This window comes from Dendrobates tinctorius, unplaced genomic scaffold (assembly GCF_039654945.1).
Source record: "Dendrobates tinctorius isolate UK_male_01 unplaced genomic scaffold, ASM3965494v1 ptg000103l, whole genome shotgun sequence".
In the NCBI taxonomy this organism is placed as follows: Eukaryota; Metazoa; Chordata; class Amphibia; order Anura; family Dendrobatidae; genus Dendrobates; species Dendrobates tinctorius.
Window position 1 is genome coordinate 37,495,218 of NW_027361771.1, and position 19,448 is coordinate 37,514,665.

Genomic DNA, 19,448 nt, shown 5'->3' on the forward strand with positions numbered 1-19,448 from the left:
CTATTCTAAATGCGGTGATACCAAATATGTGTATATTTGATTTTTTTTATTGTTTTATTTTGAATGGGGCAAAAGGGGGGTAATTTGAACTTTTATATTTTTTAATTTGTTTAAAATTTTTTAAAACTTTTTTTTTACTTTTTGCATGCTTCAATAGTCTCCTTGTGAGACTAGAAGCTGCAGTTGTCTGATCTATGAGCGCCGACCACTGGCTATGACAGAGGTCTGCTGTAGACCTCTGGTTGTCATGCCAACCCATCAGTGACCCGTGATGGAGTCACCGATGGGCGGGATTTCCAGTGCGCTTTTGGTAGGTGCGAATTAAATGCCGCTGTTAGAGATTGACAGCGGCATTTAACAGGCTAACAGCCACGGGTGGATCGCAATTCCACCTGCGGCTGTTAGAGGCACAGCATTGGAAGGGAGGGATTCCAACTTGGACATATTTTTATTACGCCCTATGTTGGCAAGGGGTTAAACTTTGAATCTAATAAAACTAGTTCTACACTGCAACAGCCGCCATTGCTATAGGTAACCACACTGATGGCTTGGCTCAGTTGTTAGCACTGTACCCTTGCAGCACTGAGGCCCTGGGTTCAAATCACAACAAAGACAACATCTACAAGGAGTTTGTGTGTTTTCCCCGTGTTTGCGTGGGTTTCCTACGGGTACTCCCATTAACTCCCACACTCCAAAGACATGCTAATAGGGAATTTAGATTGAGAGCCCTAATGGGGACAGTGATCATGGTGTCTGTAAAGCTGTGGAATATGATGACACTTTATAAACGAGTAAATTACAAATAATAAAACCAGATGTCAGTGCTATCAATGGATCAGTGTAGTTACTATCTGACAAAAATGCAGAAAATTTGTAGCTGCACTGTCCTGAAAAATCCATATGTCCTGTATATGAAGACTCGGCATTGCCTTTTCTAACAAATACGAGTCTGTTAGAAAACAAGTTTTACTTACTGTAGCTACACTATGTCTGACCTAACATAGTATAGGATACTGTATTCACTGTATTTGTTGTTAGTAGTAGAGATGGGAAAACCTGAACAGTAAAGTTTGAGGTCTATACCGAACACTTACTGTTCAGGCACTGACTTCACCAGGATGTCCGTGTTACTGTTAGGGTTCAGCACCCTGAACACCAGGTGTTTCTCGTGCTGTCATTTGCATATAGCATAATAAACTCCAGCTGCTATGATCGGCCGTAAGATTAATACCACCGGTCAGAGCGCTGTGGTTCTCATGCTGTCAAATGACAGCAAGAGCCCGCAGCTGTGATCGGAAGTAAAAAATTTACCTCTGGTCACTGATGTTGGCTGATGGGACTACTTTTCCCATCAGCCTATGCCTGCTGCCGCTAATAACAGCGAGACCAGGCGGCCCTGATGAGAATATTCATTGGCTAGCGCTTGCGCTCTAAATAAATAATTTAAAAAAAATGACATGGGTTCCCTTGTATTTTTGATACCCAGTCAGGCAAAACTGACAGCTGCTGGCTGCATCCCTCAGCTGTCAAGGATGGTTATCAAGAATAGAGGGGTCTCTATGTCTTTTTTAAACATTATTTAAATAATTAATTTAAAAAAACAGTGTGGGTTTCCCCCATTTTTGACAACCAGCCAAGCTAAAGCAGACAGCTGGGGACTGGTATTCTCAGACTGGTAAAGGGCCATGGATATTGGCCCCCCTCAGCCTAAAAATAGCAGCCCACAGCCACTCAGAAATGATGAATTGATTATATGCACCAATTCTGGTGCTTTGCCTGGCTCTTTCCACTTGCCCTGTGGCGGTGGCAAGTGGTGTGCATATTTATGGGATTGATGTCACCTTTGCATTGTCCTGTGTCATCAAGCCCATGGCTTAGTAATGGAGAGGTGTCTATAAGATGCTTATTGATTACTAATCCTATATTACTTTTTTAATTAAACATAAACACAGTTATACCCACTTAACGCCCATTCCAGTGAAGCCATGGTCTCCTGTGAAAAAAGCAAAAATAAAAAACAACCATTTCCTTCACCTGTCTGAAATCCTATCCGACACCAGAATCCATGTCTGGAGATAAACAATTTTCAACTTTGATAATGCCAAGATGTGACCGTCCAGGCTGAGAACCACTGAGGAATGAGCTGTTGTGAGTGCAGCCTCAGTGACTAGCGGTGATGTCATGGAGGTTACTGCAGGTCACTGAGGCTGCATTCCCAGTCAGGCTCCTTTATTGTGAGCCTTTAAAGTCACATGGTGCAAAGGTGAGTTTACTGCGGTTCACTCTGAGAAATTTCATTTCACAGCATGGGAACGGCGGCTCTCTGACCGGCGGTAATGATTTTACTGCCGATCACAGGCAGTGTTTGCAGCGCTGTCATGCAGATGACAGCATGGAAAACACTGGATGTTTGGGCCCCCCATTCAAATGAATGGGGTTTTTGTTCGAGTACTATTCTGGTGCGCGGACCAAACTTTTTTTTCAAACTGTTAGGTTAAACCCACTGGACTTGAACAACCAGAATTTCGTCCATCTCTTGTTAGTAGTTATCAGGCTAACATTGTAAGATCTCAGCAGATCTTTGTATAATAATATGATCAATATATTTCCTAGAAATATAATAATTTTCTTGTGAGTGATAGCCTGTACATTGCTTGAAAGTAGGGATGAACAGATATGTTGAAATTAATGACTATACAGCTACAGCACTTCTGTAAATATCCCACTGAGTTATTATTCACATACTCAGACTTCCTCTCCCATTTTCAATGTGGTTCAGGACTGCAGTATTATACTACAATCAGATTAGGCATTTCTTTATACCTAGGTAGAATGAGCTGTGCTGCGCTCTGACCTCCTGTCCCTAACTGAACAAGCATAAAATGGCACTGCTTAGCCAGGCCTTATCTTTTATATTGCCATGATAGCCCACCTGATTAGCTGCGCTACAACCATATGATGCCACAGCTGCAAGGGCATTAGGGGGTTGCCCGTGCAAATTGTCATTAGCCTGCCAGCAGTGTGTGAAATAGCATAATTTCTTGTGATTCTTGTGAATTGAATTTCAAATTATTCAAATTTGTAGAGACCTGTGAATTTCAGAGAATCCGATTTGAAGTTGATCCTCAGCTCATCTCTATTTGTACTAATCTGTTCTAGAACTTTAAGTTGCATTTGGTTACAGCCAGCCATTTTCAAAGCTCTGAATTACTGTTTTTTTATAAGTCCATTCCTCTGCTTCATCTTAAAAAACACCTAGTGTCCATGCATGGACCCCAAACACGGACTTCTCCAGGATGTCCGTGTTACTGTTCGGGTTCAGCAGCCCTAACAAAGCTTGTTACAAAAAAAAAAGGCTTGCTGTTCCCTCTATTTTTGATAACCAGTAAAGTCAAAACCATCATCTGCGGGCTGCATCCCCCAGCTGTGAGCTTTATCTTGGCTGATTATCAAAAATAGAGGGGTCCCCAAGCATTTTTTAAATTATATCGATAACCAGCCAAGCTAAAACAGACAGCTCGGGGATGGTATTCTTACACTGGGAAGGGGCCATGGATATTGACCATCCCCAGCCTAAAAATAGCAGCCTGCCAACACCTCAGAAAAGAAATATCTTAGATGTGCCATTACTGGTGCTCTCTCCACTTGCCCTGGTGCTGCAGCAAGTGGGGTAATAATTGTATGGTCGATGTCAGCTATTTTCTGGCCACTGACAACAAGCCCAGGGGTTAGTAATAGAGAGGCATCTATCATTCGCCCTCATTACTAACCCTGTAAGTTTAAGTTAAAAAAACATACAGACTGAAAAAAACACTTTTATTTAAAATAAACACTTCCCACCCTCTTTTATCCATTTATTAATATAAAAATAAAAACACAGTATTCCTGACCTGTCCGACAAAAATCTATATGTCCCACAATGTGCTCCAACACTGCTACATCTGGATGCATTAATGAGGGGTGGCAAGATGGGACCACTCAGCCATGCATCCAGGAGATACTGAGCTGAGTGCGAGAATGCAGCTTCAGTGCCAAGCAATGACGTCAATAAGGTAAGCAGAGTTCTTAGCCAATGAACTCCAGCCACCTTACTGACGTCAGCGCTCGGCACTGAAGCTGTTTTCTCACGCTCAGCTCGGTGACACCTGAATGCTGGGCAGAGTGGTTACATCATCCTTCCGCTCAGCAATGCATCCAGATGTAGCTGAGCTGGCCCACGTCGTGGGACATATGAATTATCGGCTGACAGGTGATTAATTCTGTGTTTTTTTTATTTTTATTTGGAAAATAATACATTGGTAAAATAGGATTGGGGAATTTTTAATTCAAATAAAAGACTTTACTCTGTGTGAGAGTGTTTTTTAACTTAAACTTTCAGGGTTAGTAATGGAGTCTTCTTGTAGATACCTCTATATTAGTATCCTTTGGGCTTGATGTCAGCTGACATTACAAAGCTGACATCAACCTCAATACTATTACCCCATTTGGCAATGCACCAGGGTTAGTAGGAAGAGCAGAGCCCCCAACTGTCTGCTTTAGCTTGGCTGGTTGCAAAAAAATGAGGGGACCCCATGCCATTTTTTTTAATTATTTGTTTAAATACACTAGAGCTGTGTTCTGTGAGATCCAGCTGCTGGGAACTGAGGCGAGTAAGCTTATCTCAGTTCACAGCACCCGGTTCTCACGAGGGCAGGGCTGCTGTGTACTGAAATAACCTTACTGTAAGGTCAAATGAGTTCATAGCAGCTGGTTCTCATGCCAAGCTGAGTATGGACTGCGAGTCTGGCACTCGGCAATCTGGCACTCATCAGTCCAGCACTCGGGCTATCGTGAGACCCGGTGTCTAAGGTAACCAGAGTTCACAGCTACCGAGTCTCCCGGCAGCTGTGAGATCCAGAAACCTCATGGGAAACTTTGAGGGACACGTCAAGTTTACTTTTGTTTCCAGCTGCTGGAGCACCTGGAGGCTGTGAACTAATGTTATCTTGGGTGTGTATTTTACTGTACTTGTTAATAAATAAAAAAGTAAATGAAAAAAATGGTGTGGGGTCTCCCGTAATTTTCATAACCAGCTGACGGAAAGCTGCTGACTGGGGACTGATGTTAATATTCTTGGAAGGGGCTGTTTGCTTAGCCTTCACTGGTTATTGTAACACCCCCCAAAAAAATGATGTAGTGCCCCCCCTATATTTACAAACCAGCAAAGGCTATGCAGACAATTGTGGGCTTATATTAATAGCCTAGGAATGGGCTATGGATATTTTCCCCCCAGTCTAAGAACATTAGCCGTCAGCAGCCACAGAAAAGGTGCAGCCTTAAGATGCGCAAATTCCGCCTCTTAGCCCTGGCTTTCCTCACTTTCTCTAGTGCAGTGGCAAGTGGGGTAATAGTTGTGGGGTTGATGTAAGCTGTTTTATGGCAGCTGACATCAAGCCCACAGGTTAGTAATGGAGACGCATCTATCAGACACCCCCATTACTAAACCCATAGTCAAATGTAATAAAGACACAGCCAGAGTATAGTCCTTTCATTGAATAAACACACAGACTCCTTTATTTGAAATAAAAACTCCCAACCATCTTTTACCCATTTATTCATGAAAAATTAAAATTAAAAAGCAAAGTTATACTCAACTAATCCATTAATGGCCATGACCCACGACAGTCCGGATGGTTTGAAGAGAGGTCACATCAATGATGCACCCGCTCTCCATGCCAGCCTGCTAATACTGAGCAGAGCGTAAAAAGCTCTGCCTGTAACCGGCGGTGTCATCATTAAGGTTACCGCCGCCAGTCTTAGGTAGATCTTCTCATGCTCTGCTCAGTGTGCTCCAGCTGGCAGAGAGAGCAGTCGCATCACTTATGTGACTGCTCTCCAAACCATCCTGATTGTCGTGGGACATGGCCATTAATGGATTATCGGCAGAAAAGTGAGTATAACTTTGCTTTTCTTATTTTAATTTATGGTGAATAAATGGGTAAAGAGGGTTAGGGAGTTTTTATTTCAAATAAAGAAGTCGGGGAGCGTGGACTACATTGAAGCTTCCTGGAAATATTTTTGGTAATAAATTCTTATCATAAAATCATACAATGTTAGCATTAGAAGGGACCTAAAGGGTCATTGTGTCCAACCCCCTGCTCAATGCAGGATTCTCTATACCATCTCAGACAGATGTCTGTCCAGCCTCTGTTTGAAGACTTCTATTGAAGGAGAACTCACCACCTCTCATGGCAGCCTGTTCCACACATTGATCACCGTCAAAGTCAAAAAGTTTTTGCTAATATCTAATCTGTATCTTCCCCATTTCATTTCATTGCTCATCTTGTTTCCATGTGCAATTGAGAATAATGCTGATCACTCTACACTGTGACATTCCTTCAGATATTTGTAGACAGCTATTAAGTTTCCTCTTAACCTTCTTTTTTGCAAGCTAAACATTCCCAGATCCTTTAACTGTTCCTCGTAGGACATACTTTGCAGTCCCCTTACTATCCTGGTAGCTCTTCTCTGAACTTGCTCCAGTTTTTTAATGTCTTTTTCAAAATTTAGTGCTCAGAACTGGACACAGTATTCTAGATGAGGCATGACCAAGTAGAGGGAGATAATTACTTCAAGTGATCCAGACTCTATGCCTCTCTTAATACATCCTAGAACTGTGTTTGTCTTCTTTTTGCTGCTGCTTCACACTATTAACTCATGTGCAGGCTGTGATCTATTAGTATACCCAAATCTTTTTCACATGTGCTGTTGCTTAGTTCCATTCCTCCCATTCTATAGATGTTACTTTCGTTTTTTTTCTCAGATGTAGAATCTTGCATTTCTTCCTGTTAAATACCATTCTATTAGTTGCTACTCATTGCTCCAGCTTATCTAGATCCTTATGGAATCTCATTTTTTTGGACACACCCATAGACTTTAATGTGCATGTGGAAGAGACTAGTCCATGCTGCAGTTTTTTTCACATGGATATTCGGTCAATTAAAAAAAAAAGTAATCTGAACAGGATAATTGCATAACATTGGTTCTACTGCTGTCTGTGCAATGTCATTTTTTTCGAGGGACAGCACTTTGACTGAAAATACAATCGTGGAAACGTAGCCTAAGGGTTATAATTAAGTCCTGTAAAGTTCACTGACAGGCATAGAGAAAAATTATTGTAAAACATGCCTTTAATCAACTGGTTAAAGTCAGCTAATTATTTTTATGTCAAAACTTTGCAGATATCAGTTTCAAATGGGCAGCAAAAGACTGGTGAAGAAGAGAATCAGGAGAAGTCTGCAAAAGTAGATGAGCCGCAAGGTTACGTGAGGACACAAATAGCCAACTATACAGTGGCCATAGATGATAATATTTGCAAAGATCCAACAGACTACAAAACAAATCATAGAAGTGACCGTCATAATACTATTCAAGAAAATATAGACGTTTGTCAATCTGATATTCATGGATCAAGTTTCCATCAAAAAGAAACTAAACTTGCTTATGAAGAAGACAAGTCTTCCATTTCTTACCCTACAAAGCTGAATGAAGATGTTGAACATGGGAATCAACCTGATAATGTGGTTGAGGACTACAGAAGCTTCCATAAGAGACAGTCAGAAGGAGATCCTGCAGTGAAGAACGTAGACTATATGCCACATTTTGCCCATACGCCCCCAGATTTTTCACCCAGGTAACCAATTCTATTTAATTGTATCCTTGACTGAAGGTTTTCTACAGGAAGGAGATGTTTTCTTTTCCAGAGAATACATCTTAGTATTAAATGCACGTCAATATTGCCATTTACGTAAGAAATTTTGGAAAAATAAGCGACATTGTCATTAAAAAGATCAATTCGTTTTTACAAGAACCTTTCACCAAATTTTTCATGTAGAGCTGGATACATATAATAGTGGCTGCAGAATGGCGCAAAATGCCCCCCAACAAAAACTGTCTGATAACACCCACTTGGGCTTAATGAAAATTACGTCATTAGGTGCCAAATACTTTGCTTATATTTCAACAATGGACAGGAGAAATTAAAAAAGAAAAGTTTTATTCTGCTCTACAGCCGCTATTACGTCGTGTGTCCCGTTCAACTTTAAAAATTTGGTGAAAGGTCCTGTTTAATAATCAGAAGTCTAGAAATAGGGGATGTAAATCACATATGGTGGGTCACATATTATATTAAGCCAGGGGATAAATACATCATACAGGATCCTCAATGTCTCTTGCTCTTGAATGAATCAAAAGTCTGTGTAACACATTCAACACATTCAGGAGGAACAGATCAAAAGGCGTGTGCAGTCCTTGACATATTGAGCAAGGTCAGTGTCATCCTTATGACTAAGTTTTGGTATATTTGCAAATGCCATTTTATTGTGAGAATATTTGTCTGACACATGCAGCTATACTGCCTTACCGATGACAGATTTAACCATCTTTGGTTCATGTTTGGTCAGCTAAGGTCCATTTATACTTTGTGATGTGCAGTATTAAATGACTTCATACAGAAAACTTGTTTGCCGGTGTGAGGTTGTTTAATACCCGCTTCAGATGCGCACTACTGAACAATCAGCAATAGATCTTTTGGTACATTTAGACTTCCATTGTTCTCCGCAGCACAGGTCCTGTTTACACAGGAGGATGTGCTGCTGAGAACAAAGATCTTTTGTCAAACCAAAAGATCGTTTCACCCAACGAACAAGCATTCTGTTTGTCTGTGACGGGTTTTAATGTGATTAAATATGTATATTTCTACGTACCTGAATACTCTGGTGTAAAAAAAAAACTAATAAATTGAGTTGGCATTAAAGTTATAATATTGTAGCTAGCTATTCTAGCATTTAAACAGACTTCTGTGCAAAATCTTCTGCTGATTAATATCTTACAGTAATATTTTTATAGAAATGTTTATATCGGTGGGAGTTCCATTTTCATTTACAAAGTTTTAGCCCCTGTAAAGCTTTACAATTAAATGTGAAAATTCTGTCCGCCTGTCATCACCTCTAAGGGGAAACTTTTGTATGCTGTGAATACATTGAATTCAATACTAGAACAGTCAAATGTAAACTCTAAGCAGCACTTTAGGCATTATTAAGATATATTAAAAAACAAAAAAAAAGCAAAAACATGATTAGAAAACTTTGGTTCTAATATCACATTTGGTTAAAATGTGAAGATTAAAACTCCATTATTAACAGCAACACTGAGAGGTGACCTAAATAGGCACCAGACTAATTTTGCTTAGTCTAGGCTGTATTTGCCATACTTAGGGAACAATGCCATGCCAGGTCTGGCAGTAATGTGTGCATCAGGTTACTTTTTATGGGTTACTGTACCAATGTATATTTATTATATTTATTTTCTGTTGTTTTTTTTTTTTTTTTAGATCAGAACATGAAAATTATGAGTATTCCTTCCATGATTCTGGGACAGCTTATATCCATCATTATAAATCCACAATGGATCATTCAGAATGTGATGATATAAAGGAACCATCACACATTAGTAAAGAATCCCAATCAGAAGGCAAATTTCCTTCACGGGAAATACATACTCATTTAGTGGAAGGTCATCCACCAAGTGCTCTGACTCAATCACAAGAGGAGCTGACTCAGCTGAAGAACCAAGCATCAAAACTTGGTTACTTAGAAGACTTTGTGTCTTCTAAATCAGAAGAAGTTCAATTAACTAATTTTGGAGACCCTACTTACAAAAGCATTCAGCCAACGGTGGAAAGTAATATAAGTGATCATGAAGGAGGACTTCAGTACTATAATATTCACTCACAAAACTTGCAAGATGGAGAAAAAAGGAAACACAGAGTTGATGAATCAGAGGGCCTTGATTATTCATATAGTCATGTAGAGGAACCAATGTTTGAACACGCACAGTCTGAGGAACCAATGTATGAACACACACAGTCTGAGGAACAAGATCATACATATGAACCATCTGAGGAACTAGTTAGTACATTCACAAAATCTAAGGAAATGGTTCACACATATGCACCATTTGAGGAACAAGTTCACACACACATAGCATCAGAAGAACCAGTACATACATATACAGAATCTGAGGGAAATGAACATACTTATGGAACATCTGATGAACCATTTAACAAATATGCACAATTTGAGGAACCAACGCAAAAATACTCACAATCAGAAGAGGAAATTCATAGATATGGTGTAATAAAGAAACCAAAATATGAGTATTATCAGTCAGAGAAGCTAGAACAAATGTATGAGAAACCAGAGAAGCAAGTTGCCCACAATGCTGAGTCAGAGGAATTCACTCATAGCCAAGAACCATCAAAGACACAAACCCTCACTTATGAGCAACATATAAAACCAATTTACACATATGATGAATTAAGGGAGTCATATCCAAAGGACACACAAATAAGGGAAACAGAAATGTCATATGAACAAGTTTATCAACATGCTAAGGAAAGGTATGTACAACCAGAGGATACACCAGAAAACATAATTCCCCACATAAAAACAGAGTCACATTACCAACAAACACAGGCAGAGGAGCCAATTAGTAAAAACTCCCTATCACAAAAAATAAGTTCCAGTGAAATGCCATTGGAGTTGTCAAATTACCTACAAGCACAATCAGAGATGCCAAATTATGGACAAACACAAACAAAAGATCTAGATTACAAACTAACACAATCAGTTGAGCTTAATTATCAACAAGAACAACCAGAACAGCCAAAATATCAAAAACACTCAGTAGAGCCAAATTACCAATATAAACACTCAGAGGAGTCAGAATACCAAGAGGAACACGAGGTGCCAAATTACCAATATAAAGAGTCAGAGAAGTCAGAATACCTAGAAGAACAGGAGGTGCCAAATTACCAATATAAAGAGTCAGAGAAGTCATATTACCAAGAAGAACACGATGTGCCAAATTATCAATATAAACAGTCAGAGAAGTCATATTACCAAGAAGAACATGATGTGCCAAATTATCAGTATAAACAGTCAGAGAAGTCACATTACCAAGAAGAACACGAGGTGCCAAATTACCAATATAAACAGTCAGAGAAGTCATATTACCAAGAACACTCAGAGGAGCCCAATTACCAAAATAAACAGTCAGAGGAGCCCAATTACCAATATAAACACTCAGAGGAGTCATATTATAAACATGATCACTCAAATGAGCCAAATTACCAACAAGAAGACTCAGATGAGCAATATTACCAACAAGAAGACTCAGATGAGCAAAATTATCAACGCAAACACTCAAATGAGCAAAATTTCCAAGAAACACGATCAGAAGAGCTGAATATCAAGTATTCACAACAAGAAATCTTGGTACATAAAAATAAAGACTCAGAAGATCCACACTCAATAAGTTATTATTCCGAACAATCAGAAGAGAAAGATGGTCAGATACAGGAACAGAAAAGTAAGATGATTGGAGAACATAACCATAGGTTGACAGAGTCTATAGAAGAAGATTATATGAACCTGCATGCAGCAGAAAAAGACAGCGGACATATTACTTCAGCAGAGCAAGATAAACCTAAGAGCACACTTGAAAAATACTTGGAACAGCACGTTAGCGATAGTGCCCCTGAAGAATACCACCACAAAGATGAGTCACTTTCTGAGACCTACCATAAGGAACTGCTGTTGAGAGAGCAAAAGCTTGAGTACACACAGAAAGAAGAGCCAAAGACTTTAGATGCCCATACTGTTGAGTCAGAGCCTCAAGATCATACAGATTCTAAAGAAACAGATAAACATTCTCAAATCCTTGAATCACGCACAAAGGAAATACAAGATACTTGTGCTGAGGACAACTTGGACAAAAAAACTTTAAATGAAAAAAATATAAATGAACATTCTGAACTGGAAGAACCTGAGCACATTGAAGATAGGTCAGGAGAACCTAAATTATCAGATGAAATCCACGAAGAATGTCCACTGGATACGGTGTCAGAAACAGATGAAACTCCAGAAGAAAATTTTGATTTTCTAGAGGTATGAATCGTTTCTTTTATGGTTTTGAATAGCAAAAGATTTAGCTTTCTAGGTAACGAGTCCATTATTTTGCTGTATCATGATATGGCAGAGCTCTGGCTACGAGCATGTTCTGAATGGCATAAACTCCTTTTGACGTAACACTATAAAACCGTAGGCCATGGCTTATTATTTTATATGCTTCTTCATGAACTTCGAGGCATATAGTGCAATACAGGTGACTTGGCTTTTTATAACTCCGAGGTTTCTTTGGCCATTATTATGACTATAATGAGGCTCTAAACTCTAAACTGTCTGTGTGGCAGCTCACTAGCGACCACCTAGCGATGCACCAGCGATCCTGACCGCGTCATATCGCTGGTGCATCGCTAGGTGTAACGATACCCTTAGGCTACTTTCACACTTCAGGTTTTCGGCGTCAGGCGCGATCCGGCGTCGTGCCAGAACGCCGGATCCGGCAAATGTTTAGTAAAACCGGATGTGACGGATCCGGTTTTCTGCCGGATCCGTCTTTTTCTTGACAGACAAAACCGGATCCGTCTCATCCGGTTCATCCATTTTTCTATCCGTTTTTCGACGGATTACGCCGGATCCGGTTTTTAAAATTGACCCTTGTGGCCTTCCGAACGGGATTGGCTACTGGAAAACTATATATAGCATGTTCCTACAGCCCTTCTTTGACAGGTTGTAGAGGAGAAAGTGCAGGTTGGAGAGAAGAGCAAGTTACTGGCGAAGATGGATGTTGTCATTGGAAATATTTTGAAGAATTTGGCGGATTTTATAGCGGAGGCGAATCGTTTGAGGGTGATTGTTCTGGAGAAGGAGAGAGCGAGACAGCAGCGCATCAGGCATCGTAGACGACGTTTGTGGATCCACCCCATCACAGCCAAGAGAATGACGCGTGGGGTCTATTCTACACTCTGCATGGACCTTCGACGAAACCCGGATAAATTTTTTGGATATGTTAGGATGAAAATGGAGAATTTTGATTACTTGGTGGAGCGCATTGCACACCTCATAAGAAAAGCGGACACCTATTGCCGCTTCTCTGTTTCACCCGCAGAGCGTCTGATGGTGACTTTAAGGTAAGCCACATTTATTGGATATGCTCGCATCAGAGCACACTTTCACTGCAATCTTGTTGGTGGTAGTTTGTATCTCCAAGTGTTATAGCTCAGTTTTGGTATGTAATGCTGTGATTTAAAACTAATTTATTGTTTTTTAATTCCCCACAGATTTCTTGCAACTGGAGAATCCCTTTCGTCACTGCATTTCCAGTACAGACTCGGGATTTCCACCATATCTGGAATAGTGAAGTACACATGCCGTGCACTGTGGGACTCCTTAGCTGAAGAGTTTTTACCAGAGCCCACAACAGAGAGGTGGATTGAAATTGCTGACAAGTTTCAACAGATATGTCAGTTTCCCAACTGCTTGGGCGCTGTGGACGGGAAACATATCCGCATTGCAAAGCCAGCTGGATCGGGATCGGAATATTTCAATTACAAGAAATATTTTTCAATTGTCCTCATGGCCATCGCTGACGCGGAATACAAATTTATTGCGGTTAATATTGGGGCCTATGGCCGCTCCAATGACTCTCAAGTTTTCAAACTGTCTGCCATGGGGCGTAAACTGTATGGAAACACCTTCCAGTTCCCACCACCTAGACCGCTGCCGCAAACATCTGGTCCACCTATGCCATTTGTCTGTGTAGGGGATGAAGCCTTCCAGCTGTCAGAACACCTTTTGAAACCGTACTCTAGCAGAGGATTGACAAGACCAAAACGCATTTTTAATTACCGCCTCACAAGAGCAAGAAGAATGGTTGAATGTACCTTTGGTATTCTGACAGCCAAATGGCGGGTCCTATTGACTGCGATCAACCTCAAGACAGAAACTGTGGACGAGGTGATCAAAGCGTGCGTGGTACGCCACAATTTTGTTATCTGCAAGGAACCCATTTCCATTGAGGACACCTCTGAAGAAACCACCTTGCAAGATTACCATGACATTACCACTAGAAGTTCTGTGACGGTTTCAGTAATGAGGGACAATTTTGCACTATACTTTATGTCACCTCAAGGCAGAGTACACTGGCAGGATGACAGAGTGTGAAAGATTTGTGCCCAACCAAACTTGTGTACCTTCTGTACCAACAGTATATACCTTTGCCAACCAAAGTTGGCTATCTTGTCATGGTCTCTATTTTTAGCTTTAGGCCACAGGTGTGTACCTGGTTGTGTTTTATGCAAAGTATTTCACCTTTTAACAAAAGTTGTGTACATTGTTATGAAATCACCAACAATAAACACAACTTTTTAGGTGAAATACTTTGCTTCAAACACAACCAGGAACACAACTGTGGCAAAAAGCTAAAATTTACCCACAGTTATATACCTAGTTTTGAATACCATTTCACCTTTTAAATACCCTGTATTTAACCTTTTTCGCCGCAGAAAGAAATGACAGACAACCAGTGTAAAATAATTTAACTTTTATTGAAAAATGTTTTTTTTAGTAAACTTTTTTAAAATTTTAATAAACTTGTTTAATAAAGCTTTGAAACCATAAAACTGGTCATTTTTATTTAAATACACACATTATAAATCTGTGTAGTGTGTGGTGGAAATACTGCTGGAGGGGCTGCGGGACACTTCGACACTGGGAGTGTGGTGAGAGGACTGGGATCGTGGTGGGGAAGGAACAGTTAGAGGTGAAGGTGTGGAAAAAACTACAGAATGGGTGGACATGTGGGAAGCAGAAGAGGTGGTGGGTGGTGGAGTGGAGGGTTGGGCAGGGACTGTAGGAGCAGATGATGTTGATGGCAAGTTGTATGGGGAAGGAGTTTGGTACGGGGCAGGTTGCTGGAAGTGGGGAGATGTCTGGTATGGGGCAGGTTGCTGGAAGTGGGGAGATGTCTGGTACGGGGCAGGTTGCTGGAAGTGGGGAGATGTCTGGTACGGGGCAGGTTGCTGGAAGTGGGGAGATGTCTGGTACTGGGGAGGTTGCTGGTACTGGGGAGTTTGCAGGTACTGGGGAGGTTGCTGGTACTGGGGAGGTTGCTGGTGCTGGGGAGGTTGCTGGTGCTGGGGAGGTTGCTGGTGCTGGGGAGGTTGCTGGTGCTGGGGAGGTGGATGGTGCTGGGGAGGTGGATGGTATGTAATAGGAGGGGGAGGATGGAAAGTGGCTGGAGGGGGTGTAGATGTAATAGGAGGGGGAGGATGGAAAGTGGCTGGAGGGGGTGTAGATGTAATAGGAGGGGGAGGATGGAAAGTGGCTGGAGGGGGTGCAGGTGGAGGAACTACTGTGGTGGGAGGAGGAGGTTGGGAGGTAACTTGCTGGAGAGCAGCGTGGCATGAATGCATTACATGCATCTGCTGGGCAGGAGAGAGCGTTTCCATGCGCTCCACAACAGACCTGAAAAAGGTGTGGTTTGGCGAAGATCTTGCTTCTGAATGCATGGTTTGCAGAAGTGTCTTCACCTCCAGAATGCTGGAGTTGATCTGCTGATAGCCTGCGGAGATTTGCTCTCACAAGACTTTTAGACAGTTCTGGAAAGATGCATTCAGATGCAAGAACTCTGGCGCATAAGTCTTTTCCTGACCCCTCTGCCGCTGCCGCCCAGTACCCGCAGGTGTACTAGAGGTGGCAGGGGCAGAAGGGTGGGGTAAAGGGAAAGCGATCTCCTCACCAGCAGCTTCATGTAATGTAGGCGGCCACGATGCTCCTGTGCTGGTGGATGGGACAGATGGGTCGAATGTGTGGGAAGGCTGGGAAGGTGCAGATGTACCGGGGCGGTCGAAGTGTCCCTCGGTGCCGGTCTCCTCAGGGATCGCCTCAGAAGGGTCCAATCGTGCAGGCTCCCGAGTGCTGCTCACCGTGCTGTGGAATAAAGAGAAAAAAAACAATTAAAATAGTGACATGGTATGGCCCTGGCTGAAAAAAAAAAAGTTACATCTAAACATTTTTTTGTCACATGTGGTGTGTAATATTTACCTTCTGGTGAGCATTGTCTCCCGGAGGAACGACAGGGCTCGTGCGTACTTGTACTTGCTCCTGCGTCCTCCAGATCCACTCGGGGCCCGCATCTCTTTATTGAACTCCTTCTTGAAACGATCCCTCACAGACCGCCACCGCTTCACAATTCTCTCCCCTGAAACGAGAAAGGACAAAGTGGTTAGTATACAACATCAGTGTTTCCCAAACTCCAGTCCTCATGGTCCCCAGGGGTCATGTTTTCAGGATTTCCAAAGTAAATAGAAATCCTGAACACATGATCCGTGGGGACCACGAGGACTGGAGTTCGGGAAACACTGGTTTAAATCAAGCAACCGGTACTGTATATACTTTCGCTCTTTAATCTGGGCCCGAGCTTCGAGGTCCTCCCAGCGGTCCACAAGGAGCGAACAGATTTCCTCCCAGAGTCGTCGGGTAACGATCAGGTCAGCGTGGCGTCGGTCAGCCATATTCCAGAGAGGCTCCCTTTCTCTGACGAGATCGATGAGGCGGTCCACATCAATCCCTCCATCCTCACCATCAGAGTCGGGAGCACGCTGTGAAGGCTGTTAAAGAAAAAGACAAAAATAACATAATTAGCCTCCACAAAAGAAATGAAATAAAAAGTGCAAAAAAAACAAAGCAAAAATATTTATACTTACATGCTGGTGACCGCCGCGTTGCTGTCGCCGACGACCCTGGGAGGCACTGCGAGGACCTCTTGGCCGAGCACCAGATTGGGAAGACTAGAGAAGAAAACAAAAAATGTTATGTCTTTGGATGTAGGCATTTGTTTGCTGTGTGTGGTCTGCAGAACATTGTTTTCTATGTGTTGTGTGTAGTGTGATGTTGTGTTTCTGCGTTTGATGCAAAAAACTTACCAATTGTGAGCCCACTCCAAGTGTCTGTCCACCCCTTCCTTCTTCTTCTGGGAGCTCCTCTTCATCTTGTGATTCCTGTTTTGAAATAAAAGGCAATGAATACACATATATTACAGAGATGATGGATTTTGGAAATGAAAACTTACCGTCAAACGCTGACGATGCGAGGGAGGGCTCCCAGAAGATGTGCTGTCTTCCTCATGGCCAGACTCCATGGCTGTGGGTGGTGTTTCTGCTGCTGCCATTGCTGCTGCTGCTGCTGCATCTATTGGGCGGCTGTTGAATAAAGAGAAACAAAGGGCCAATGAATATCTTGATATTCCATAGCCCTAGTTTGGAGGAATGGGGGATTTGATAATTACCGTCTCTCATCTGCTGCTGGACTCCCCTCCCGTTGTTCAGCATGCTGCTCCATTTGGGGTGGTGCTGATGGTGCTGCTGCTGCTGCAGATGTCTGCTGCCTTCTCCTGCTCCTGGTTCTTGGCTTGGGTGGCATGTTGGGTGTGGCTGAGGGTCCCATTGTCTTGCTTTTATATATGTCCTGTGGGCAGAGCTACTGAGCATGCTCAGACCAAAGAAACCGGATCCGGCCGCCGGATCCGGCTGTCGCCGGATCCGGCGCATTGCGGCGCTCATAGGCTTTCATTGTATGAAAAAGCCGGACACGCCGGATCCGGCGTGTCCGGCTTTTTCGACGGATACAAAAAACGTTACAATCACCGTTTTTTCCAGACGCCGGATCGCGTCACATTGCCGGATCCGGCGAAAATCGGATGAAACGCATGGCCATCCGGCTCGATCCGGCTCTAATGCAAGTCAATGGGGGGGAAACCGGATCCGGCATTGCATTTCGACGGATCCGGTTTTAGTCAAAAGCGCCGGATCGCGCCTGAAGCCGAAAACCTGATGTGTGAAAGAGGCCTTAGGATCAATAAGTTGACCACAGATACATGTATCAACAACAGTGATCACTCTACATAGTTATTAAAAAATAACGGCAGTGGGGAGACTGAGTAGATTTTTACAAGTCTTATAGTTGATATTGGGTGCTAGAAGTGACAGACTGTTGCTAAAGCAATCCTTCAGGGTATCCCTCACTAAGGCTCATTGCCCTTACCAAATATACATCAATCACCTGATTATCTTTTTCTCACTTGTGGCATAGTAATCTGTACTTTTTAATCATTCAGCCCATACTAAAATATAAATCAACTCTGAAGAGGCAGAAAAGAATGAAGAATTGAGCATCAGCTTGGACCATTAATGAGACAGTAGGAGTGTCTCAGACTACATTAGACTCCTTGTAGACACTGCGAAAATGCTATGAGAACAGCTTTACGCTAATGGAACAGAGATAGAAATCAGCCAAATAGTAGAAATAGACGAGCAGCACTGATATGTCCTGACATATATTGTCATGACTGGACAGTTGCTTATTCCAGCCCTGATAGGAAGGTGCATCTATATGTTGATTTGTGGTCGAAAAGGGCACATGCAAGAAATATCTTCCAGCGTTATTGTGCAATATGGTCCTTTGGGGCCATTAAGCTCTGGGCCTTTAGGCATTGCCTGAGTGGCTGAACACTGAGCCCACTCTTGACCACAGTGCAAATATACTAATCAGGCATTTTGCCTGATATTGGATTCTGCTGTTCTGCAAATTAAGAGGTGGTTATATTATCAATATTATTATATAATAATCAAATATTAGAGCATATACGCCACAGCACTTACCAAATTCAATTTATGCAATATCCCAAAGCAATCTATGGCTGTTTCGCTTTTGAATACACTGTCTTGAGGCCTTGAAAAAGCTTATTCACAGGCGAAACAGCCGTAGGATGCTTTGGGATACTGTACTTACATGTTCCTGCTCTTAATGATTAAAGGAAACTGAATGGACATTTGGTGAAGAGTGCCATAGGTTATATTCTCTGATATTTGATTATTCTATGGTTATCCTTTGCATCACTCAACTCCACTGAGAATTCCTAACCAAGCCACAAGTAAGGATCCTTACCTGTACCTTTAACGGGGTGCTTCCCTGAATGTGATTTCTGCCTGTGGATAGTGGCAGTCATTTTTGTTTCTTTATTTGCTACTAATTTTACAAGTATATAATGTTTTAGACTGGTGTGATTCTTTTATGAAAACCCATAACAATTGGCAAATATCTGTTTTTGGTTACTACTGTGTAATTAATTCACACCCGGTATGTTTTTGGCCATGGATACACCTTGACAAATGTCTTCTATTGCAATACATAAGCTGTGTGATTTGTGGAGGCTTTCTTTTTTTTTTTTCTAAGAGTCGATATAAACTCTGGTGAACTGAGAAAAACAAAAACTGGAGGAGATGTCCTAAGCACCTTTCAGCTGTCATTTATCTACTGCTGGTTAGGGAAAAAAAAGCAAGCAGTGACATGAATGGGTGTTGTACAGATCCTATGTGTAAAGAGCAGCCTTAATCCTTAGAAGATTGCATATCCTAAATGGCAGTTGGCCATTATGGCCAGGTGATGTATTGTAACCATTACAACAGGCCAGTAACGCCTTTTTTCTTAAGTGTAGATTCTCTTTAA

At 42.0% G+C, this 19,448-nt stretch overlaps 1 protein-coding gene across 1 annotated transcript in view; it reads left to right on the forward strand.

Moving 5' to 3' along the window:
- Positions 1 to 19,448, forward strand: part of TNKS1BP1 (tankyrase 1 binding protein 1) — a 98,103-nt gene that overhangs the window by 50,330 nt on the left and 28,325 nt on the right. Inside the window, exons 5-6 of the mRNA XM_073588220.1 lie at positions 7,221 to 7,672; positions 9,371 to 11,987. Coding sequence (XP_073444321.1) covers positions 7,221 to 7,672; positions 9,371 to 11,987 — 3,069 coding nt within the window. The remainder of the gene's footprint in view (positions 1 to 7,220; positions 7,673 to 9,370; positions 11,988 to 19,448) is intronic.